The 25,764-nt window shown below is 35.6% G+C and overlaps 1 protein-coding gene across 2 annotated transcripts in view; it reads right to left on the bottom strand.

The window, feature by feature from the left end:
- TMEM255A (transmembrane protein 255A) overlaps nt 1-24,888 on the bottom strand; it is a 211,901-nt gene extending 187,013 nt beyond the window's left edge. The window contains exon 1 of one of the 2 annotated variants that reach the window (XM_053699292.1): nt 24,620-24,888. In XM_053699292.1, the coding sequence (XP_053555267.1) occupies nt 24,620-24,671 (52 nt within the window). In that variant the 5' untranslated portion in view covers nt 24,672-24,888. The remainder of the gene's footprint in view (nt 1-24,619) is intronic. The other variant, XM_053699291.1, reaches the window with a different exon arrangement.
- Nucleotides 24,889-25,764: the final 876 nt, after the last annotated feature.

The following is a 25,764-nucleotide window of genomic DNA, read 5'->3' as shown; positions in this document are numbered from 1 at the left end:
GCTTTGACAATCTTCAATGTTACCTCATAAATAATAAGTGTCAGATGTCAATAGCAGTTTATCAGTCTTTAATGAGTCCAAGTAAATGTACACAGTAAAAGCTATAACTTCATTGCTATTTTAAACAAATGGATTGTGAATTATGTCTTAAATATTTAAAATGTTAAAACCTTTTCACCTTATCGCCTCCGATCATCAGTTAAAGGGACATGGCAGCCATATTATTCTACCAAACATTTGAAAGGTTAACTCTATGACTCCACATTTATTAACCCCTTCACTAACGAGAATTTTAGAGAAAAGCTTGCTTAAAGTAACAGAGAATTTTTAGCATTTTTTACTTTCACTCCATTTAAACAAAAATAAAGCTTTTTTTTATTATTTACCTATGAAACCTATATTTATTTATTTTGGGAATAAAAAGAGGTTTTAGTGGATAACAGTTTCAACTAGCTATTTATTCACAGAATTATGAAATGATATAAAATATTAATTATCACGGGCCCCTAAAACCTGTAGATTTTTGGTCATTTTAAGGTTTTTATCTGCAGCTATGTATACCACATTATAAAATGATGCAATGGGGTAACTCTCATTTGGTATAGCAGAACCATCCAAATTCTGAAAAAAAAAAAAAAAAAAAAAAAGAACCCTAAAAACTATATACATTTATAAAGTAGACAACCCAAGGTATTGATCTAGGCCTATTTTGGCATATTTCAAGAAACCATTTGGCAGTCAGATGTATGCAAAATACGATCATATAAATTAAAAATTTAACTTTTTCACAAAGTTTGGGATTCTTACAGAAATTATTAATGTAAATATTTCCAATGCAGCAACCAGAAATCTATCTCCTACTGATGAGTTCCAAAAATAACGAAACAGGCTTGTCTAGTGAGTGATTTCTGGTTTGCTGTCATAATGCTGTTTAAAAGGATCACTGTGTCAAAACAGTATTTTTGAAGCAAAAAAACTGAGAATTTGCATATCTAATTTGAATATCTTACCTACAATTTTCTTGTGCATTGGAAACATTGTATATTAAGAATTTCTGGGGAAAGGCAAGCGGGGATACTTGCCTAGATGTACTAATTTCCTATGCAAATATTTACATTGATTTAATTTTGAGACATGGAGGATTTTAATTTCAGTTTTTTATCTCCCCCCCATAATTTTAATGAATTTTGGTTTAACCATGAAAATAGCTTTTCCAATGCAGCAACCAGAAATCTATCTCCTACTGATGAGTTCCAAAAAGAACGAAACAGGCTTGTCTAGTGAGTGATTTCTGGTTTGCTGTCATAATCCTGTTTAAAAGGATCACTGTGTCAAAACAGTATTTTTGAAGCAAAAAAACTGAGAATTTGCATATCTAATTTGAATATCTTACCTACAATTTTCTTGTGCATTGGAAACATTGTATATTAAGAATTTCTGGGGAAAAGCAAGCGGGGATACTTGCCTAGATGTACTATATATATATATATATATATATATATATATATATATATATATATATATATATATATATATATATATATTTTTTTTTTTTTTTTTTTTTTTTAATTTATTGAGTTTATGGACTAAATTTATTAAGCTTTTTTGGCTATGTGGAGCAGGTTCACATAATGATCAGGGAACAGATCCACCTACCGTTTGTTTAATCTAACTGATACTACTCTTTAGCTCAAAGTGCGTTAAACATGTAAATTTAACATGCTACTGGAAAGTGAGTCTCCAATACCAAGTATATTAAAGGGACAGTCAAGTCCAAAAAAAACTTTCATGATTTAAATAGGGAATGTAATTTTTGGAAAACAACTTTCCAATTTACTTTTATCACCAATTTTGCTTTGTTCTCTCTTTATTCTATTTTGAAAGCTAATTCTAGGAGTTTCATATGCTAATTTCTTAGACCTTGAAGACTGCCTCTAATCTGAATGCACTTTTACCACTAGAGGACATTAGTTCGTGTGTTTCATATAGATAACATTGAGCTCATGCACATGAAGCTACCCTGGAGTAAGCACTGATTGGCTACAATGCAAGTCCGTCAAAAGAACTGAAATAAGGGGGCAGTTTGCAGAGGCATCGATACAAGGTAATCACAGAGGTAAAATGTGTATTTCTATAACAGTGTTGGTTATGCAAAACTGAGGAATGGATAATAAAGGGATTATCTTTTTTTTTTTTTTTTTAACAACAAAAATTCTGGGGTTGACTGTCCCTTTAAATTAACATACAGCCAAACAAACCTGGGCCGGTATATCAACAAAATAAATAAATATATTGCAAAGTAGTTTTACCAAAAGAAAACATTTTATATTAAAATCTCTATCAATCTTGAATGTCTTTATGGAACAAATATGACAATATTTCTCTACATATTTTTTTTAATTGTTAGTTTGAATGTGACAAAATTTTTAATATGTTGTCAAATGTCATGTATAACCCAAATCATCACAAATGAAATTGCAGATTTTTTAAATGAATGTTAGATGTCACATGTCTGGGAATCAGCTCTTAAATGTTACATTACTTTTATCTGAATCAGATCATTCAACCATACAAAAAAAAAAGTGATAATAGTCAAAACTTTGACTAAAGAAATAAATGTTATAATGTCCAATTATTCTGAATTAATTTAAAATGAAAAAATGTATGAACATTTTAGAATTGTTATTTTCAAATCACTTATTTATACCTAGCTTGGCCTAGACTGTACAACCCCAACTATTGAGGATTTACTGTTGGCTGATTAACCAATTTTGGCATTTCACTGTCATTCTTCTGCAATTTGTTAGCTACAGAACATTATGAAAAATCTCTTATGCAAGGTAATAACTGAATAATGACCTCTGCTGTAAATGTATTTCTAATAACAGTGGGCACTTTGTCCTTTAACAAACTGTGATATCCCATTAAACTATAAATTACATGCTATGCTAAGCTATGAGATGATTTCTGTGACTGGCTGAATTGCTTCCAATGAAATAGCAAGTTGGAAGATTGCATGTTTGAAAGATATTAATTAAGTAATCACATCATTGTGTCTTCAGCAAAACAAATATCAATCTTCATCTTTGTGTCATGTTTTTTTCCCCAGTTAAATAACTCTACTGTATACAGTAAATAGACTCATCAGCCTTAGCTAAGTAGTTAGCATTGCTATGTGAGGCTTTCAAATGCCAAACTGAAATGAATGTTGCTCCTTGTTATGATGTAAAACAGACTAAATACAATTCTCATACATTTTTTGTGCAGCAGCAGAGAAATGAAAAAAAGAGGAAGGAGAAGGGGCAAAGGGATGAGAGGAAAGAAATCTAGAAAGAGGACAAAAACGGAAATTCAAAAATAGCACTGAGGGATGATAGATGAGCAGGAAATTTGGTAAATACTGGCATCCCCTTCTATTTTAAACATATAAAACACCCTATGGCAGACATCCCAAGCTGCAAAAACTCATTTCAGGGAGGTGGCTTCTCCCGCTACTGCGCCGCCACTCCCCCCCCCTTCCCAGTTATATATTGGACACCTTGAAACCCTAAATAAGATAGACTTATCATTAAAGTAGCGTCCCACTAAAGTCACATTAAAAAAGTAACTTTATTGCACAACCACATACAAACCTATTCTCCAGTGATCGTACACTTGTTGAATGCTCAAATATTTTAGAATAAGAAGTTTAATTATGTGCAGTAAATAAGGTAGAATTTGTGTTTTATTTTATTAAAATCAGTGGGAGCTTTTTGGTTACTGATGCATGCTTTGAGGGATCTATAACGTCCCAGCAACTAAAGGCATTACTTAAAGAAACACTTTTCCGGATTTGGGCCACATTGGATCATAGTACTTGGAGTTTCAGGGAGATTGCACTCCATTTGCTGGCATCAGGGAGTTGCTATTACAATCAGGGAGACTACCTGAACTTCAGGGAGAGTTGGGATGTCTGCTATGGTGCATAATGACAAGATATAATTACAATTTATAACCACAATTTATATTGTCCCGCCTGGTGTTTGGAACTTATGGCCTGTGTAGATAATATTGAAACGTATACATAAATAAAGGCTCTGGTATAAACACTAAATACTTTTTATGCAACTCCCTCTAATTATGGGTGCTGCCATTTTGAAACCTAGGTTACACTGTAGGTATCAGAAGGAGACTTGCTACACATGTGCAAACATATCAGTAATGAACTGCAGTAAAAGCGAGATTTCAATATAAAGACACTTATGACTAGAGTGAGGCGGGGAATAACCTCAATACTATGCTTATAAAGGGCTAAGTTACAAGTGGCACAACTTTGTTTTGCAATTGCAAAAAACTCCGCTAGAGTTGAGCTTTTTGCGCTAGTCGGATTGCGTTCATATTACAAGTTGCAAAAAAACATATTTTACGCTAGCAGTAACCCGAATAACGCAAAAATACTAACTTAAGTTTGCGCGTGCATGTATTCCCACATAGAAATCAATGGACAAAAAAAAAAGTAGAAAAAAACCAAAACACCCGAAATCGCGCAAACAGCATCGCATTCCCTATAGTCAACGAAGAAAAAATTGTTGGAAAAAAAAAACCCATTGCGCAAACACAGCATTTCTTTCATGTAATTGGCAAGAGTCCATGAGCTAGTGACGTATGGGATATACAATCCTACCAGGAGGGGCAAAGTTTTCCAAACCTCAAAATGCCTATAAATACACCCCTCACCACGCCCACAATTCAGTTTTACAAACTTTGCCTCCTATGGAGGTGGTGAAGTAAGTTTGTGCCAAGATTTCTACGTTGATATGCGCTTTTCAGCATTTTGAAGCCCAATTCCTCTCAGAGAACAGTGAATGTCAGAGGGATCTGAAGGGAGTATCACCTATTGAATGCAATGGTTTTCCTCGCTGGAGATTTATTTCATAGGTTCTCTGTTATCGGTTGTAGAGATTCATCTCTTACCTCCCTTTTTCAGATCGACAATATACTCTCATATTCCATTACCTCTACTAATAACCCTGTTTCAGTACTGGTTTGGCTATCTGCTATATGTGGATGGGTGTCTTTCGGTAAGTATGTTTTCATTACTTAACCCCTTAAGGACAAGCTCATTTTTCAATGTCTTTCCCTTAAGGACCAGGGCTATATTTACATTTCTGCTGTGTTTGTGTTTAGCTGTAATTTTCCTCTTACTCATTTACTGTACCCACACATATTATATACAGTTTTTCTCGCCACTAAATGGACTTTCTAAAGATACCATTATTTTCATCATCTTATAATTTACTATTAAAAATATTATAAAATATGAGGAAAAAATGGAAAAAAAAAAACACACTTTTTCTAACTTTGACCCCCAAAATCTGTTACACATCTACAAACACCAAAAAACAACCATGCTAAATAGTATCTACATTTTGTCCTGAGCTTAGAAATACCCAATGTTAACATGTTCTTTGCTTTTTTAGCAAGTTAAAGGGCCATAAATACAAGTAGCACTTTGCTATTTCAAAACCACTTTTTTTCAAAATGAGCGCTAGTTACATTGGAACCCTGATATCTGTCAGGAATACCTGAATATCCCTTGACATGTATATATTTTTTTTTTAGAAAGTATCCCAAAGTATCGATTTAGGCCCATTTTTGTATATTTCATGCCACCATTTCACTGCCAAATGCGATCAAATAAAAAAAATTGTTCACTTTTTCACAAACTTTAGGTTTCTCACAGAAATTATTTACAAACAACTTATGTAATTATGGCATAAATGGTTGTAAATGCTTCTCTGGGATCCCCTTTGTTTAGAAATAGCAGACTTATATCCCCTATATCCCTCCCAAACAGCTCTCTTCCCTCCCCCACCACACAATTGTCCCCGCCATCTTAAAAGGGACAGTCTACACCAGAATTTTTATTGTTTTAAAAGATAGATAATCCCTTTATTACCCATTCCCCAGTTTTGCATAACCAACACAGTTATATTAATACACTTTTAACCTCTGTGATTATCTTGTATCTAAGCCTCTGCAAACTGCCCCTTTTTGCAGTTCTTTTGACAGACTTGCAGTCTAGCCAATCAGTGCCTGCTCCCAGATAACTTCTTGTGCACGAGCAGTGTTATCTATATGAAATACGTGAACTAACACCCTCTAGTGGTGAAAAACTGTTAAAATGCAATCTGAAAGAGGTGGGCTTCAAGGTCTAAGAAATTAGCATATGAACCTCCTAGGTTAAGCATTAAACTAAGACCAAGAGAATAAAGCAAAATTGGTGATAAAAGTAAATTGGAAAATTGTTTAAAATGACATGCTCTATCTGAATCATGAAAGTTTATTTTGGCCTAGACTGTCCCTTTAAGTACTGGCAGAAAGTCTGCCAGTACTAAAATAAAAAGGTATCTTATTTTTTATTATGTTTTTTAGCATATTTACATATGCTGCTGTGTAGGATCCCCCTTAGCCTCAAACCTCCCTGATCCCCCCCAAACAGCTCTCTAGCCCTCCCCCTCTACATTATTGGGAGCCATCTTGGGTACTGGCAGCTGCCAGTACCCAGTTTACAAAAATATATATTTTTTTTATTCCCCCCCACACACACTTTTCAGTAGTGTAGCTTCCCCCCCCAAAGACTAAACCCCCACCCTCTCCCAGATCACTTCGATTATTTATATTAAAATGTTTATTCCCCCTCTCTCACTCTAAATTTAAACAAACTGTTCCATAGTGTAATGGTTCCCACCCACTCCCTCCCCGTGCACGCGCCTGCCCGCCTCCCAGTGCACGCGGGCACATCCATGCGAGCCCCCCAGCTACCCCGCCCAGATCCCGCCCACCTCTGCACTCAGCAAGCCATCGATGGCCGCCCACCCACCGATTGCGGCCATCGATGTCCGGTGCAGAGAGGGCCACAGAGTGTCTCTGTCTGCATCGGATGGAGAAAAATGTTATTGCAGTGATGCCTCGATATAAGGTACGTCACTGGTCTTTAAAGACCAGTTTGTGCAAGACGTACCCTGTACAACGTATATCGCTAAGGGGTTAAGACACTCTCAGCTATGGTTTGGAACTTTATGCATTAATATAAAGTTCTAAATATATGTATTGTACTTATATTTGCCATGAGTCAGGTTTATGTATATTTCCTTTTGCAGACTAAAAGGAAAAAAACATATTTAGGAAAATATTTTTCTTACCTGGGGTATAGTCTTTTTTCAATTGACTTCTTTTTCATTAAATTTTGCGGGCAAAATTAGGCTTGCGAGGGTGCAAAATGCCAAAGTTTACTGTGTTTTTCTTGGCGTGAGAATTTTTTTGGCGCGAAGGTACGTCCGATGGCGCAAATTCGTAATTTCCTTGCACAAGGTTGCATCTACAACGACGCGAGTGTGTCATTTCTGGATGTTGTTATCGCCAAAAAAATTTCAGTTTGTGGTGTGCATCATACTTGGCGCCAAATAATTTCATTGTTTTTTCTCTTACATTTGCAAGATGTCTCAATCTGATCCTGTCTCAGAAACCCCTGTTGGAACCCTGCGGCTTGAAAACAGTTCTACCAAAGCTAAGTGCATTTGTTGTAAAATTGTGGAGATTATATCTCCAGCTGTGGTATGTAATAGTTGTCATGATAAGCTTTTACATGCAGAGAATGTGTCCATCAGTAATAGTACAATGCCTGTTGTTCCTTCAACATCTAATGTACATGATATACCTGTGAATATAAAAGATTTTATTGCTGATGCGATTCAGAAGGCTTTGTCTGCCATCCTGCCTTCTTATAAACATAAAAGGTCTTTTAAAACTTCTCATAAAGTTGATGAAAATTCAAATGACCGACAACATACTGAATTATCCTCCTCTGATGAGGATCTATCTGATTCAGAAGATCCTTCCTCAGATATTGACACTGACAAATCTACTTATTTATTTAAAATGAAGTATATTCGTTTCTTGTTAAAAGAGGTGTTGATTACATTGGATATTGAGGAAACTAGTCCTCTTGATATTAAAACTAGTAAACGTTTAAATTCTGTTTATAAACCTCCTGTGGTTTCTCCAGAGGATTTTCAAGTTCCTGATGCTATTTCTGATATGATTTCTAAGGAATTGAATAGGCCTGGTACTTCTTTTATTACTTCTTCAAGGTTTAAACAAGCATATCCTTTGCCAGAAGTTAGATTGGAGTTTTGGGAAAAGATCCCCAAAGTTGATGGGGCTATTTCTACTCTTGCTAAACATACTACTATTCCTATGTAAGATAGTACTTCTTTTAAAGACCCTTTAGATAGGACACTTGAATCTGATCTAAGGAAAGCTTATTTATATTTTGGCTATCTTCTCAGGTCTGCCATTTCTATGGCTGATGTTGCAGCTGCATCAACTTTTTGGTTGGAAAGTTTAACGCAACAGGAAATGGATCCTGATTTGTCTAGCATTGTTCGCTTGCTTCAACATGCTAATCATTTTATCTGTGATGCCATTTTTGATATCATCAAAATTTAAGTTAAATCTATGTCTTTAGCTATTTTAGCTAGAAGAGCTTTGTGGCTCAAATATTGGAATGCTGACATGGTAACTAAGTCTAGATTACTATCTCTTTCTTTCCAAGGTAATAAGTTATTAGGTTCTCAGTTGGATTTGATTATTTCAACTGTCACTGGGGGGAAGAGAGTTTTTTTGCCTCAGGATAAAAGACCTAAGGGTAAATCTAAAGCTTCTAACCGTTTTCGTTCCTTTTCGACAAAATAAAGAATAGAAACATAATTCTTCCCCAAAGAATCTGGTTCCAATTGGAAACCTTCTTCAAGTTGGAGTAAATCCAAACCGTTTATGAAATCAAAGCCAGCCCCCAAGTCTGCATGAAGGTGCGGCCCTCATTGCAGCTCAGCTGGTAGGGCGCAGATTAAGATTCTTATAAAACATTTGGGCAGATTCTGTCCAAAATCAATGGATTCAGAGTATTGTCTCTCAAGAGTACCGAATAGGATTCAGAGTAAGACCTCCTGTGAGAAGAGTTTTTCTCTCACGCATCCCAGCAAATCCAGTAAGGGCTCAGGCTTTTCTGAATTGTGTTTCAGACTTGGAGCTTTCAGGGATAATCATACCAGTTCCGTTTCAGGGTCTGGGGTTTTATTCAAATGTATTCATTGTCCCAAAGAAAGAAAATTCATTCAGGCCAGTTCTGGATCTGAAAATTTTGAATCGTTATGTAAGAGTGCCAACTTTCAAAATGGTGACTATAAGGACTATTCTGCCTTTTGTTCAGCAAGGGCATTATATGTCCACAATATACTTACAGGATGCATATCTTCATATTCCGATTCATCCAGACCACTATTAGTTTCTGAGATTCTCTTTTCTAGACAAGCATTACCAATTTGTCGCTCATCCATTTGGCCTAGCGACAGCTCCAAGAATCTTTTCAAAGTTTCTCGGTGCCCTACTCTCTCTAATCAGAGAACGGGGTATTGCGGTGTTTCCTTATTTGGACGATATCTTGGTACTTGCTCAGTCTTTAAATTCTGCAGAATCTCACATGAATCAACTAGTGTTGTTTCTTCAAAGACATGGTTGGAGGATCAATTTACCAAAAAGTTCTTTGATTCCTCAGACAAGGGTCACCTTTTTAGATTTCCAGATAGATTCAGTGTCCATGACTGTCTCTAACAGACAAGAGACAATTAATATTGGTTTCAGCTCGTCAGAACCTTCAGTCTCATATGCATGGAAGTTTTAGGTCTCATGAGTGCAGCATCGGACATGATCCCCATTGCTCGTTTTCATATGAGACCTATCCAGCTTTGTATGCTGAACCAATGGTGCAGGGATTATACAAAGATATCACAATTAATATCCTTAAATCCCAATGTTCGACTCTCTCTGACTTGGTGGTTAGATCACCATTGTATAGTTCAAGGGGCCTCTTTTGTTCGTCCAACCTGGACTGTGATCACAACAGTTGCAAGTCTTTCAGGTTGGGGAGCTGTCTGGGGATCTCTAACAGCACAAGGGGTTTGTAAATCTCAAGAGGCGAGGTTACCAATCAATATTTTAGAACTCTGTGCTATTTTCAGGGCTCTTCAGGTTTGGCCTCTGTTGAAGAGAGAACCGTTCATTTGTTTTCAGACAGACAATATCACAACTATGGCATATGTCAATCATCAAGGTGGGACTTACAGTCCCCAAGCTATGAAAGAATTATCTCGGATACTTGCTTGGGCGGAATCCAGCTCCTGTCCAATTTCTGCGGTTCATATCCCAGGTATAGACAATTGGGAAGCGGATTATCTCAGCCGTCAGACTTTACATCCGGGGGAGTGGTCGCTCCATCCAGATGTGTTTTCTCAGATTGTTCAGTTGTGGGGTCTTCCAGAAACAGATCTGATGGCTTCCCATCTAAACAAGAAACTACCCAGGTACCTGTCCAGGTCCAGAGATCCTCAGACAGAAGCGGTGGATGCGTTAAAAGTTCCTTGGTGTTACCAACTGCTTATATTTTCCCGCCTCTACTTCTTCTTCCAAGAGTGATCTCCAAAATCATCATGGAACAATCGTTTGTATTGCTGGTAGCTCCAGCATGGCCTCACAGGTTTTGGTATGCAGATCTTGTTCGGATGTCCAGTTGCCAACCTTGGCCACTTCTATTAAGGCCAGACCTTCTGTCTCAAGGTCTGTTTTTCCATCAGGATCTTAAATCATTAAATTTGAATGTATGGAAATTGAACGCCTAGTGCTTAGTCATAGAGGTTTCAATGACTCAGTGATTAATACTATGTTACAGGCTTGTAAATCTGTTTCTAGGAAGATTATCGAGTTTGGAAGACTTATATTTCATGGTGTTCTTCTCATAAATTCTCCTGGCATTCTTTTAGAATTCCTAGAATTTTACAGTTTCTTCAGGATGGTTTGGATAAGGGTTTGTCTACAAGTTCCTTGAAGGGACAAATTTCTGCTCTTTCTGTTTTATTTCACAGAAAGATTGCTAAGCTTCCTGATATTCACTGTTTTGTACAGGCTTTGGTCTGTATCAAGCCTGTCATTAAATCAATCTCTCCTCTTTGGAGTCTTAATTTGGTTTTGAAGGCTTTACAGGCTCCTCCGTTTAAGCCTATGCATTCTTTGGACATTAAACTACTTTCTTGGAAAGTGTTGTTTCTTTTGGCCATCTCTTCTGCTAGAAGAGTTTCTGAATTATCTTCTCTTTCTTGTGAATCTCCTTTTCTGATTTTCCATCAGGATAAGGCAGTTCTGCGGACTTCATTTACATTTCTACCTAAGGTTGTGAATTCTAACAACATTAATAGAGAAATTGTTGTTCCTTCTTTGTGTCCTAATCCTAAGAATTCTTTGGAGAGATCCTTTCATTCTTTGGATGTGGTAAGAACTTTGAAATATTATGTTGAAGCTACTAAAGATTTCAGGAAGACTTCTAGTCTATTTGTTATCTTTTCTGGTTCTAAGAAAGGTCAGAAGGCTTCTGCCATTTCCTTGGCATCTTGGTTAAAGCCTTTGATTCATCAGGCTTATTTGGAGTCGGATGAGGCCGGCCTCAGAGAATTACAGCTCATTCTACTAGATCAGTCTCCACTTCGTGGGCTTTTAAGAATGAAGCTTCAGGTGATCAGATTTGCAAAGCAGCAACTTGGTCTTCTTTGCATACATTTACCAAATTCTACCGTTTTGATGGTTTGCTTCTTCGGAAGCAGTTTTTTGTAGAAAAGATTTTCAGGCAGCTGTTTCAGTTTGATTCCTCTGCTTATGTTTGCGTTTTTTCTTTTCATTATGAGAATAAACTTATATTTTGGATTGTGGATTTATTTTTTTCAGCGGAAAATGGCTGTTATTATTTTATCCCTCCCTCTCTAGTGACTCTTCTGTGGAGTTCCACATATTGGGTATTACTATCCCATACGTCACTAGCTCATGGACTTTTGCCAATTACATGAAAGAAAACAATTTATGTAAGAACTTACCTGATAAATTAATTTCTTTCATATTGGCAAGAGTCCATGAGACCCACCCTTTTTATGGTGGTTATGATTTTTTGTATAAAGCACAATTATTTCCAAATTCCTTTGTTGATGCTTTTTACTCCTTTCTTTATCACCCCACTACTTGGCTATTCGTTAAACTGAATTGTGGGTGTGGTGAGGGGTGTATTTATAGGCATTTCTGAGGTTTGCGTAACTTTGCCCCTCCTGGTAGGATTGTATATTCCATACGTCACTAGCTCATGGACTCTTGCCAATATGAAAGAAATTAATTTATCAGGTAAGTTCTTACATAAATTATGTTATTCACATTAGCAAATGTCAAATATTTACAGTAAATACATAGTTAAAATCTTTATTAAATATGAATATTAAATGTTTTATCTACTTAACAGCAGAGCTATAATGCACTTATATATATATATATATATATATATATATATGTGTGTGTGTGTAAATATATATTGTTTTTATATGTGTATATATGACTGTAAATACATATAAATATATTAATATATATGTACTCAAATACATATTTAGCAATGTATATGTATGTATCTCAATGTTAAAGCCCTTTGCCTGCCTTTTATTTTTTCTAACACCCAATATCTTATATCTTTAAGGTCTTATAACTTTTTTTGTGCAATATAATTTTTAAATAATTTTTATTAGACAGTGTTAATATGAGTGCAACTTTTTTGTTTTGTAAAACAGTTAACCACAGCTCTGAGATCGAGGTAAGGATTGAAGAGTAAATAGCGATTGCGCTAGTGCAATCGTGATTTTGCTCAACTTGTAATAGCGCAATGAAAAATACGATATCGCTTGCATAAAACCGTATGTGCTTCACTTGCAATCTAGCCCAAAATATATTTAGTGTTTAACATCCCTTTAAACTCATTTTTTTGCATCTATATTTTTAAAGGGACAGTGTAGTCAAAATTAAACTTTAATGATTCAGATAGGGTATGCAATTTTAAACAACTTTAGAATTCACTTTTAACAAATTTTCTTTGTTCGCTTGGTATTCTTAGCTGAAAGCTAAACCTTGGTAGGCTCATATGCTAATTCATAAGCCCTTGAAGACCACCTCTTATCTCAAAGCATTTGACAGTTTTCACAGCTAGAAGGCATTAGTTAATGTGTGCCATATAAATAACACTGTGCTTACGCCCGTGGAGTTACATATGAGAGGGCACTGATTGGCTAAAATGCATGTCTGTCAAAAGAACTGAAATAAGGGGTAGTCTGCAGAGGCTTAGATACAAGGTAATCCCAGAGGTAAAAAGTATAATAATATAACAGTGTTGGTTATGCAAAACTGGGGAATGGGTAATACAGGGATTATCTATTATTGAGTAGACTGTGCCTTTAAATTGATTACAGTTTTTAAGTTTTTGTTCCTGTGCTTTAAAAAAATAAATAAATGTATATATACATACATACATATACACAGTAATGTGCAAAAGTCTTAGGCCATCATTATATTTGTTGTTTTAGCGATGGTAAAATGACCATATATAATTATTTATCAGTCTCTTTATTAGAATACAGCCTGAAAATACAGGATATCCATGCAGTATTAAAAAACAGGGAAACATATCTGACAAAAAAAACAGCATTTATAGGCAAGTATTTAGTGGGACCTCCCCTTACACTTGAGCAATAGCAGGAACCTGGCTCTCTTAAACCTAAATGGAATCCTAATTAATGTCATTGCATACACATGTGGTATGAGTTTAATTCATTGGAAGCTTGCTAATAAGACCAAGTTTCAAACACATAATTCCATTAAAAACGCCAAAGACCACAGAATTTGACAGGTATAAAATCATACTTTTGCATCAGCAAGGCCCCTCTCATAGGGAAATCAGCAAACAAACCAGATACTCATGATGTGGTATTCAAGCTGTTATAAAGAAATTTGAAGTTAAAGGAACACTCGATCAAAATTAAACTGTCATGATTCAGATAGAACATGCCATTTAAAACACCTTTCCAATTTACTTCCATTAACTAAATGTGCACAGTCTTTTTATATTTAAACTTTTTGAGTCGTCAGCTCCTACTGAGCATGTGCAAGAATAAGTGTGTATGCATTTGTGAATGGCTGATTGCTGTCACATGGTACGTGTATGCATTTGTGAGTGGCTGATGGCTGTCACATGGTACAGGGGGAGTGGAAAAAGACATAACTTTTAAAGTTGTCAGGAAAAAAAAAAATCTACTACTCATTTGAAGTTCAGACTAAGTGCTATTTCATTGGCTTGTTATCTTGCATTTGTTGATTATGCAAATATACTGTGTTGGCTGGTCCTTTAAGGGACTGGAAGGCCTTATAATTTTCAAAATCTGAAGAGAAGTTTCTCAGAGTTTCTTGTTTGAGAGACCGGAAGACGTCTATCAAGGATCTGGCTCAGAATCTGGCAGCTTCATCAGGATGCCAAGTTGACCCTTCTACAGTCCGAAGAAGCTTGATTAGGAAAGGGTAGCAGCCAAGAAATCACTTTTTTTGAAAGGGGAACAGGGTGAAAAGGCTACGATATGCTAAAGCTCACAAAAATTGGAATGAAGATCAGTGGAAAAGAGTATTATGGAGTGACAAATCCAAGTTTCAAAATGTTGGGTCCAATAGTTGACAATATATGAGAAGAAGAGTTGGAGAGAGATGGAAGAACATGGTGGAGGGTCTGTCCTGGTTTGGGGCTACATTTCTGCCAGTGGTGTTGGCAATATTGTCCGAATTGATGGGATCATGAATGCTGAAAAGTACAGACAGGTTTTAATTCATCGTGCCATTCCTTCTGGAAAGTGCTTGATTGTAAATGGTTTTATTTTACAGCATAACAATGCCAAGCACACTGCTAATGCAGTGAAATAATATTTTGGGAGTAAAACAGCTGATAAAAACCATGTACAGTCATGGACTGGCCTCCACAGAGTCCAGACCCGAATATTATTGAGGCAATATGGGATCACCTGGACAGAGAAATAAATAAAAGACAACCTAAATCTAAAGTAGAACTCCCCACGAGTTCAAGATGTGCTTAGTGCCAAGGGAGGTCACACTAAATATTGACTTTGCCTGAAGAAACCATTTTGTGTATATATTTCCTGTTTGTATCTTAATAAACAATAAATATGGATGGTCATTAAAACTTTGCTAAAACAACAAATCTAATGGTGGCCTAAGACTTTTGAACAGTACTGTGTGTGTGTATATATATGTATATATATATATATATACACAGTATATATATTTTATTCTGTATTCAAGCTTAAAGGGACAGTCAACTCCTAAATTGTTATTGTTTAAAAAGATAGATAATCCCTTCCTTACCCATTCACCAGTTTTGCACAACCAACATGGTTAATATACTTTTTACCTCTGATTACATTGCATCTGAAACTCTTCTGAGAGCCCCCTGATCACATGACATTTTATTTATTATCTATTGACTTTCATTTTAGCCAATTAGTGCACAACTTAACGGGCATGAGCACAATGTTATTTATATGGCCCACATGAACTAGCAGTCTCCTGTTGTGAAAAGCAAATAAAAAAGTATGCGATTAGAGGCTGTCTGTAGTGACTTAGAAACAGGCAGAAATTTAGAGGTTTAAATGTTATAAAGTATATTAATATAACCGTGTTGGTTGTGCAAAGCTGAGGAATGGGTAGTAAAGGCATCTATCTTTTTAAACAATAACAATGTTGGTGTTGACGGTCCCTTTAAAAGAGATAGGAAATGCAAAAATGTTCTTTTATGATTCAGACAGAGCATACAAGTTTTTTTAAAAAAGGTTTTCTATTTACTTTTATTATTAAATTTGCCTTGCTCCCATTGAATTATTTGTTAAAGAAATACACAGGTAGGTGTCAAGTGCACTACATTGCAGGAAAGATTGCTGGTATCTAGTGCTCTTGCAAATTGATAACATTTGTGCAAATCTACTGCCAAATAGTGCTCCAGACATATATACATGCCTGAACTTACGTCCCTGTTTTTCAACAAAAGATACAAAAGAACAAAACTTTTGATAATAGAAGTAAATGAGAAAATTGTTTAAAATTGTATTCTTTATCTGAATAATGAAAGAAAATGTTGGGTTTCATGACCCTTTAAGGAGTTGCCACTGTTACTCAACAGGGTTATAGAAGTTTCCATATCAGCCAGTGAGTAATCAATCCCTTGGGTTTACACTTCCTATTGGTAAAATCAATTAAAAGCTATAATTTAACCCCCTTATTTAAAAACAAATTCTAACCTAAAGCTTCCATAGAAAAATGTAAGCTATAAAAAGAATGAAAATGGAAACATGTACTCATACAGCCTATTTAGCGCATTAAAGGGACATGAAACCCAAATATTTTCTTCCATGATACAGATAGAGCGCACAATTTTAAACAACTTTCTAATTTACTTCTATTATCTAATTTGCTTCATTTTCTTGAAATCCTTTCCTGAAAATCATATCTAGATAGGCTCAGTAGCTGTCGATTGGTGGCTGCACATAGATGCCTTGTGTGATTAGCTCACCCATGTGCATTGCTAATTCTTCAACAAAGGATATCTAAAGAATGAAGCAAATTGGAAAACACTGGTTTAAACCACTGATCATATAACCAGCCCTCCTCTGGCTATACCCATGAGCCAGTGTCACTACTGTGTCATTATATAGCACTGGGTTTTATTATACTGATGCAGATACCACTGACCCTATAACCAGCCCTTGTCTGGCTATACCCATGTGCCAGTGTCACTACTGTGTCATTATATAGTGCTGGGTGTTATTATAATAATGCAGATACCACTGACCCTATAACCAGCCCTCCTCTGGCTATACCCATGTGCCAGTGTCACTACTGTGTCATTATATAGCGCTGGGTGTTATTATACTGATGCAGATACCACTGACCCTATAACCAGCCCTCCTCTGGCTATACCCATGTGCCAGTGTCACTACTGTCATTATATAGCGCTGGGTGTTATTATACTGATGCAGATACCACTGACCCCATAACCAGCCCTTGTCTGGCTATACACATGTGCCAGTGTCACTACTGTGTCTTTGTATAGAGCTGGGTGTTATTATACAGATGCAGATACACATCCAGTATTTCACTCAGGCTTTATTTATTCCATAAATTATCACCCAATATCGCTAGCAGTCTTTTGACAAGCCACTAACTTTATTCACACTACATTTTTTTTAATTCCTATTATTTAATCAGAATGAAAAGATATACTAAGGTTGTATCGGACACTGCAAGGGATAGTAACGGACACCTTGCCTATCCCTGGTCTGAGGTCCTAAATTGCGATGATGCCAGTCAGTGAGAGATCCTTTGGTCAAATGTGATATCTGTGAAATATGAGCCAGATTAGTGTTTTTAGAACAATTTAGTTTCATAAAGGATTATTAAGAATACCTGCTATGAAAACAACATTTAAAGTTTCCTGTTTGCTTTGGAAATTCCAGTGTTAGTCTGATGAGTTATTTAGCAAAAAATTATCTACTTTAAGTTTTGTTGCGCTTTGTAACAGTCCTGCTGTAATTCGGAGAACAGCCTGAAACTAAACTATGTGCAATAATGAAATGAAGGTAATAAATTATATGGACAATGCTATTAACCTTTATACTATAATAGCTGTTAAAGTGATTGTAAAGTTTAATTAATAAGTGCCTGGTAACTAAAAGTAATCTTAAAAACAGGGGCACTTTCATTCGTTAAACTTTACAATGACGATTATTTTTAAAAAATTCTTACCTTTGCGTTATGGTAAACATAACGCCGATCCTCTGCCCGCAGCTTCTGCTTTCATTAGCATAGCGATGACTATATGACTTTCTCTAATTGTTGCATGCCTCACGAAATGGACGCCAAAGGGGGCACACAACGATTGGAAGAAGCCGGATTTGTCATCGATCTGCTAAAGAAAGCAGGAGCTGTGGGCGAAGGATCGGCATTATGTTTACCATAACGCAAAAGTATTTTTTTTTTTAAAAAAAGCGTAATTGTAAAGTTTAATGAATGAAAGTGCCCCTGTTTATAAGATTACTTTTAGTTACCAAGCAATAATTCATTTAAAAAGTTACAATCACTTTAATATTAGTTCAAGAAGTTTTCAAGTTTCAGTTCAAAGTGAAAGATAGTACTTACAAAATTGCATGCAGGGGCGTAAAGCTTTGGACCTGCCACATTACTAAGGACCTTGTGTAGGTCTGAAATGTTGTTTTTACAAGCCTGAGGACCCTGGCGTGTCAATAAAGGTCCTTTTTTTCTTTTGTGATTCAGATTGAGCATTACATTTTAAGCAACTTTCTAATTTACTCCTATTATCAAATTTTCTTCATTCTCTTGGTATTTTTATTTGAAATGCAAGAATGTAAGTTTAGATGCCAGCCCATTTTTGGTGAACAACCTGGGTTGTCCTTGCTGATTGGTGGATAAATTCATCCAGCAATAAAAAAGTGCTGTCCAGAGTACTGAAACCAAAAAAAAAGCTTAGATGCCTTCTTTTTCAAATAATGATAGCAAGAGAACGAAGAAAAATTGATAATAGGAGTAAATTAGAAAGTTGCTTAACATTGCATGCTCTTTCTGAATTACAAAAGAAAAAAATTGGGTTCAGTGTCCCTTTAAGAAAGAAGGTGGGTGGAGCTATATTTTCTTTTGCATCAAATGTTCAAGGCCTAAGTAAACGTTCTGTGCAATCTGTGATTTCATGTAGCAGAAATATTAAAATGTGTGTTCTAAAACCAAGTGTTTTAAACAAATGTATTTATGTGTCCAAGGTAGCTTTTCAAAAAAATGTACAGTAAAAAAACATTTCAGGTATTTTTTTCTTATAAATATTCACTATATATTAGCAATTAAGGATTTATAATTAAGTTTGTATCACTTCACAATATAAAAATAAAAGGTTAATGTGATATAGAGGATGTAGACCTTGGTGACAGACAGTACGTATAAAAAAAAGCCATGATCGCCAATGTTAGTGTGTGCACTTACCTAAAATATATGTCCCATGATGTAGTTTTCTAGGGGAAACCTAAGATGAGGCAGTATATGGGAGAGGCCAGGGACAGCATGCCAACAAATGTACTTGTGTGCCACCTTAAAGGGACAGTAAAGTCATAATTAGACATTCGTGATTTAGACAGAGCATACAATTTTAAACAACTTTCCAATTTACTTATATTATTTAATTTGCTTCCTTCTCTTGTTAACCTTTGCTGAAAGGTTTATCTGGGAAAGCTCAAGGAGCAGCAAAGAACCTAGGTTCTAGCTGCTAATTGGTGGCTGCATAAATATACTGATTGTCATTGGCTCACCCATGTGTTCAGTTAGAAACCAGTAGTGCATTGCTGCTCCTTCAACAAATGATACCAAAAGAATGAAGCAAAGTTGATAATAGAAGTAAACTGGAAAGTTGTTTAAAATTGTATGTTCTGCCTAAATCATGAAAGAATAAAGTTGAGTTTCATAGCTCTTTAAATTCACTAACATCTTGTACAAAACATAAAAAAAGAAGAAAATGCCTTTGACCACCAATCAAACATTTTTAAAATTATTATGTTTTTGCCCAAAAATATAAGTGCTTTTTAAAACACATGCTAAATCATTTATGTCTAAATCCAGCCCTGAATGCACCACGCACAGTGAGAATGAAATAAAAGCCTATCTGTGGCCTTGCAGTACTTTACTGGAACACCTGTGTACTACTTGGTCACATCCTGTCACCATATGCTTTTAAAAAGAAATGCATTCTTACATGTAGCAATTATTTTCAATATCTACATGGATTATTAATAGTTATATATATCGGATATGTTTCATCAGGTTTTCTACCTATAAAGCTTGCACCACATTAAATGAAAATGATAATGTGATGTAAAATGCTCTAATGCTCATTTTACTATCACACTACTGCTTGCCTCTCTGTGTTAACATCAGGCAAGGGGGTTAAATGCATAGTTAAAGCAATACAATAGTGATTATCGGCAGCTACACACATCTGCACTATAAGTTCACTTTAAAAAAAACAAAACTGTGTATAAGTTGCTTTTATTCATTCTTTTCTGTAACACTAACCTGACACATCTTTATTATAAATAACCTTCAAATAAAAAGGGGAACCAATACCGCTAAAATAATTATAAAACATTTATTATTTTGTTTAAAACATTTGTTCTACTTCATTAATTCAAGCATAACAAGCTACACCAAAGGCTGATTCAAAACACACTGGATATTTAAACAGTTCAATATTAGTCAGAATGTTTATATCAAAACAAGGTCCAGATGTGCAGAGCACGTTAAATAAATACATTTTGTACAATGTAATAGAGGCACTACAGTAAAAGACATGAATGTGCTTCTTTGGAGTAAGAAATGCCAAGGACTGGAGGGTATATGTAGCTCTTGCACACATTAGAGATGGAAACAAGCATATTTAGCTCTCCTGCTGAAACATAATGAGTGTTCTTCCTGTCTGGAAAGTTGTTAATCACATCAAACAGACACCCCAGGGCCACTGCATCAGAACCAAAACACCTAAAGCTGAATTATGTACAGTAAAATGCCCCCAGTACAGAAAGGGAAGAGGTAGTTGCCCATATTGTAGTATTCTATGTAGCATATACAGTAACATTACAAAATGCAGCATAAGCATTTTAGATGATAGAGGGGCATATTAATGTCTCAGTCATGTGTAATTTAAAGTTAAGAATAAATGGTATTATAGTCTTGAAGTTTAGGACAAGAGGGGTTTAAGATGTATGGGTTATTAGTATGTGATAGATAAAAGGATATAGATAGACAGAGCTGGCGATGAGAGAACAATTAACTGGTCTACACAGTGACTGACCAAGACAAAAGCCAAATGTAAATTTAACTTTGTTATTAGTCTGGAACTAATGAAAGTATGTAGCCCTATGATTGATAGATGATAGATACATAGATGATAGGTAGACCCCCCCAGTGAATTTGTCCCACTTCTGTCATGTATAAATCATAATGAATTAATCTTACTAAAGTTGTTTAATTTGTTTCCAAATGTATATGGTAAAGTATGTAGCATTTTAATTTCCTATTATTAGATTGTTTTAGGGACATAAAAGTAAAAATACAAAAGTAAATACAATTGTGTGGTATACCATGTTTGTTTGCAAAACATGCTTCGGAGAATTGCTATCACACATTCAGTGGTACGATGCCTGCACTCACCTGCTTGGTGTGATGGTGAAGTTATGTGATGTCATCACCGTCATTTACAGCATAAGCAGCATGTCATGTGTCACATGCACTGCACAAAGCTTGGCTGCATATGGTGTGGTAGCCATGTGTAAAAGGCATTAACACAGAATATGGGTTAACTTTTCTCAAAAGCATTTTTGGAAGAAAAATCGTAGGATTACCCAAATTTCTTAAAGTGAATGTCAATTTTGATGCTAAATTGCCCGTTTTTTAAAAATTTGATTAAAAACATGGGCACTTTAATTCATCAAAATTTACATTTCACTCCTGTTGTGAAAAAAAACTAACTTTTTAATCTTCACAGCAGCTCCAGCTTCCTCCACCCGTCGCAAAGCCTCTTCCTGGGTCTAAAATGAGGAATCCGGTTTCCTCCAATCAAAGCGTTGAATCAGACCCTGATTCCCCCGGGGGGGAAGCCGTGATTGGAGGATGACCTATCCATCATTTCTGACATCAGAAATGGCTTGCAACGACCGGAGGAAGCTGGAGCTGCTGTGAAGATTAAAAGGTAAGCTTTTTTTCACACACACAATAATATATGTAACTCATTATTAGAAGTGAAAATGTTGTTGAATCCATATCTCCCATCTTTCTATGTACATTTGAGGAATCTAAAGCTTGTTAAACGATAGGCCACATAACACAGTGATGCCTATTACATATGGTATAGCTGGCACAACATACATGGCAAATGTCCTTATAATGAATGTGTTAAACAGACCTGGGTATTTTTTCTCTTTACACACTGTCCAAGAGAAGTGGAATATTTACAAGACAGTGGCATTATTTACAGATGAGAATAAGACAAAAAAATAAATAAGATTACCATTAGTCTTATTAGGTTTAGGGGACCTAGAAGTACAAGTAAATGCTCTAAAATTGTATATACAAGTAATAGTGCAATAATAAAATGTTCTATGTGCTTAACCCTGTAAAGGGGTTAAACACAAAGTTAATGTCAGCTCCCAGTAGTCCATTGCTGCTTTGGAGCGAATAACAAGAGGCAAATGTATAGCCACCAATACCCAACTAGCACTCAGTAGTGCAGTGCTACTCCTAAGCCTACCTATGTATGCCTTTTATCAAAAGATACCTAGAGAACAAAGTAAATTTGATAACAAGTAAACTGAAAAGTATTTGAAAATTGCATGCCCTGACTGAATTAGGAAAAGTAATTATTTTTGGCTTGTATGTCTCTTTAAATAGCGAGACTTACTGCAAGGGAGATTTTAGTTGAGCCTTATCTGTAAAGAAAATCTGCTGCCCATGAAATCCAATATCGTAAACCTTCACAAAAAATGCTAGTGATGTAAAGCTCCACATTATCAAATACCTGGAGTCTGTAAGCCCCTTATTGATTGAGATATATTTTACATTAGTGGTCATTAGAAACATGTAAGTACATAGTTGTACAACACATCCATTAATATACCATTTATGTCATACAGTAAGAAATAGTCCCTTCCGCATAGATTGATGATATGTTAGCAACTGCCAGGTGGACTAGTGGTGAGTCAGTGATATCAAATTCCAACCCATAGGAAAACAAGGTTTTGCATTATCTATTTTTATTTATTTACTTTACTTTGTACATCAAATCTGTCAGGCACTTTGCCTCAAGAATCCCTCACTAATGGTATTCCAATAAGTGGGAAAACACTTCAAGGATTCTGCACTTTTTTTTTTTTTTTTTAAATTCAGACCTGTTTTTAACATCATCTTAGCTGTTTGCACAACTTATTTTAACATTTTCATTTTTGCACCTGCTGTAATAACATTTCTAAGGCTATAGAATTGGTTGACATGGACAACCTAAACTAGATTTTTTTAAAAAAATAATCTTTATTTGTTTAAAGTCAAATACAATACAGAAAACAGAGTAATACAATGTACAGAATAATAAACATAAGGGAAACGTGTCATAATGAAAAAATACCCTGAAGGGCCGTCTCGTGACCACACCAGGCCTCAATTAGTCAACACTGTTCAAAAGGATTCATTTAGTATAATAATATACAATAATGACTGCAACAGTTTTATCCAGTACGGGAGCACACTACATTTAGTTGAAAGGCACAATTGATTGTTTTGTTATATAACAACCCAGTGAAACATTTTTAAAAAAAATGCCGCACCAGAGAGGATGGATGTAACTCAAGAAACTGAAAACATTTTATGGTTTTAATATAGAGAACAAATTATTTGCAAAAGGTAAGTCTCATTGCTCCTATTAATTTTGCACATACTGCACAATTATGTAAAAATATTTGTTTATGCTTATTGTCCCTTTAAAGCTAGATTATCTGCTGTTTTTCACATCCAGTGTCCATGTACCGTAACAGGCCAGATGTAAAAAGTCTCCTTACCTGAGCATAGGCAACATAATCACAATAACTGAGCTATATGTAAAAATGTCTGTTGATGACTTTAGTTGAGAAATAGTTCATAGTACCTACCACACACAGTAAATCCTTTAGAGAACACAGTCATATTAAACACATTTTTTTAAATAAGCAAATATTTTCTTGGAGTTTCCTTAACATATACTTTATTCAGGGTAAATGTATGTAGCCACTGCATTTCGTATGATATTTAATACTATCTTTATTTTATTATTGTTTTTTCCTTTAGTTATATTCCTTTTTTCTTATCTCACTTGCAAACCTTTGTTAACATGATTCGATTACATTTTCGCTTATTGTTAAAAAAAAAAAATCCCTCTTGTTATTTCACATTAAAAATCAATAAAAATGATTGAACTTAAAAAAAACACACACATATACTGCTGTATGTAGTGAATCTAGCTCCTCCTGTTCAGTACACAGTGTACCTTATACTCAACAGTATTTAATAAGATTTTAGACAGCACATATGGTAAGATCAAAAACAATATACAGAATACATCTAATAAAATCACCTTCAGCATATACTAATACTAAAGAAAGATTGTCTGTCTGACATACAGCAAGCACTATACACTGCACATATCCTCTATATTACATATAATAGAAACCAAAACTTTATTTCACCAATATTGACCGATTGTATCCAAACCACAACATACAATGTGAAAGCCACAGTTCATAACATAACACCTGTATGACCATAGAGAAAAGTGATTCACTTCAAATATGTCAGATGTAGAGCATCACCAGCAATGAACCCAAACCAACCATCAGTATTCCTCGCCATTACCCCAATGCACGCCAATGCACCTTATAATATAGGGGGGTTGCTGACGTCACTCGTGGATCCTGCAAACACAATGCACGATTATTTATTTAACCCTTCGGCTGCCAGACAATGCTAGGCGGCATTGCAACCAAGTGGTTAACGACTGTCATGCAGTGGTTAATGGCTATTTGTCTGCACTCACCCGTTGAGTCTGCTGGGATCTCAGTGCGGAGGGACTGCTGCTGAGTCAGCATACTGCAGGGAGAATGTCCCGCTTCTATGCTGTAAAAATTAGCCAAGCAGCCGCGTGTAAATGCAAAAGTGCAGAGGGAATCCCCGGGACATAGTATCCATATGAGCTGGAGGGAAATCCTGCTTTACTGGCACAGTATCCGATCTAAGCATACTCCCATACTAACGCTGACCATCATGACAGCACGATGGTGTCCTACAGGACAAGCTGCGCATGCGTGGTGTCTGCTACCTGAGTGACGGGCAGCAGTGTTTGGTGTAAAAGCTGTGCTAGTAAATATAGTGTGTAGGTTCCAATCCACTATATGCAGGTACAGTATGTATTGTGCACCGCCACTGTATAATTATGTAATGCACAAAGTGAGCAGCATGTATACACATTGGATTATGTGAGTGAGCAACATTGCAGTATGCGTTTGCCATGGCGTAAAAGTTGACCTAAGCAAGTTGACTTGTAACCTATTGGAATTATATGAGTAAGAACAGCATGAAATATGATACATTGCGTACTGTGTTGCTGTGCATTGTACATCTAGCTGGTCATGTGGATGATGTGGTTCTTGTCCATATAAAATTGCATAAAGAGCACCCGTATTTAGAGCTATTTACTTGTTTGCAAAAACACACTCATGTATATCAACATGCGTGTTATGTCACCTTCTTTGTCGTATGTTGGTTATATTCGGATAAATATGCTTTAGCCTTTGGTAAACGCCGCAAGCGCGGATGACACGTGATATCCCAATGGCGGCATTTTGTTCACGGACAGCAGGTAAATGCGCATGTTACCTACTATCATAAAGGCAGCAGTACCATTTTTTACCCGTCAGTAAGTCAAAATAGTGTGGTATGTTTCTTTTTTGGACTTTAAAATGCAAATGATACACTAAATTGATTTTTAACAACATCAACTATTACATTTATGATTACATTTCTATACTTTCAAATTGTACTACAAAAGTATTAAAAAGGATCTAAAACTACATTTAGTTTGCATGTAATAATGATATGCAAATATTGCATAAAATACATAAGATTTTTGTTTACACTTTACCCCATCCCCTCTCTAAGATGTTTTATTATATAAATCCAAAC

Source organism: Bombina bombina, chromosome 1, assembly GCF_027579735.1.
Source record: "Bombina bombina isolate aBomBom1 chromosome 1, aBomBom1.pri, whole genome shotgun sequence".
Taxonomy (NCBI): domain Eukaryota; kingdom Metazoa; phylum Chordata; class Amphibia; order Anura; family Bombinatoridae; genus Bombina; species Bombina bombina.
The sequence above is the reverse complement of the archived record's forward strand: the minus strand, read 5'-3'. Positions and strand labels throughout refer to the sequence as shown.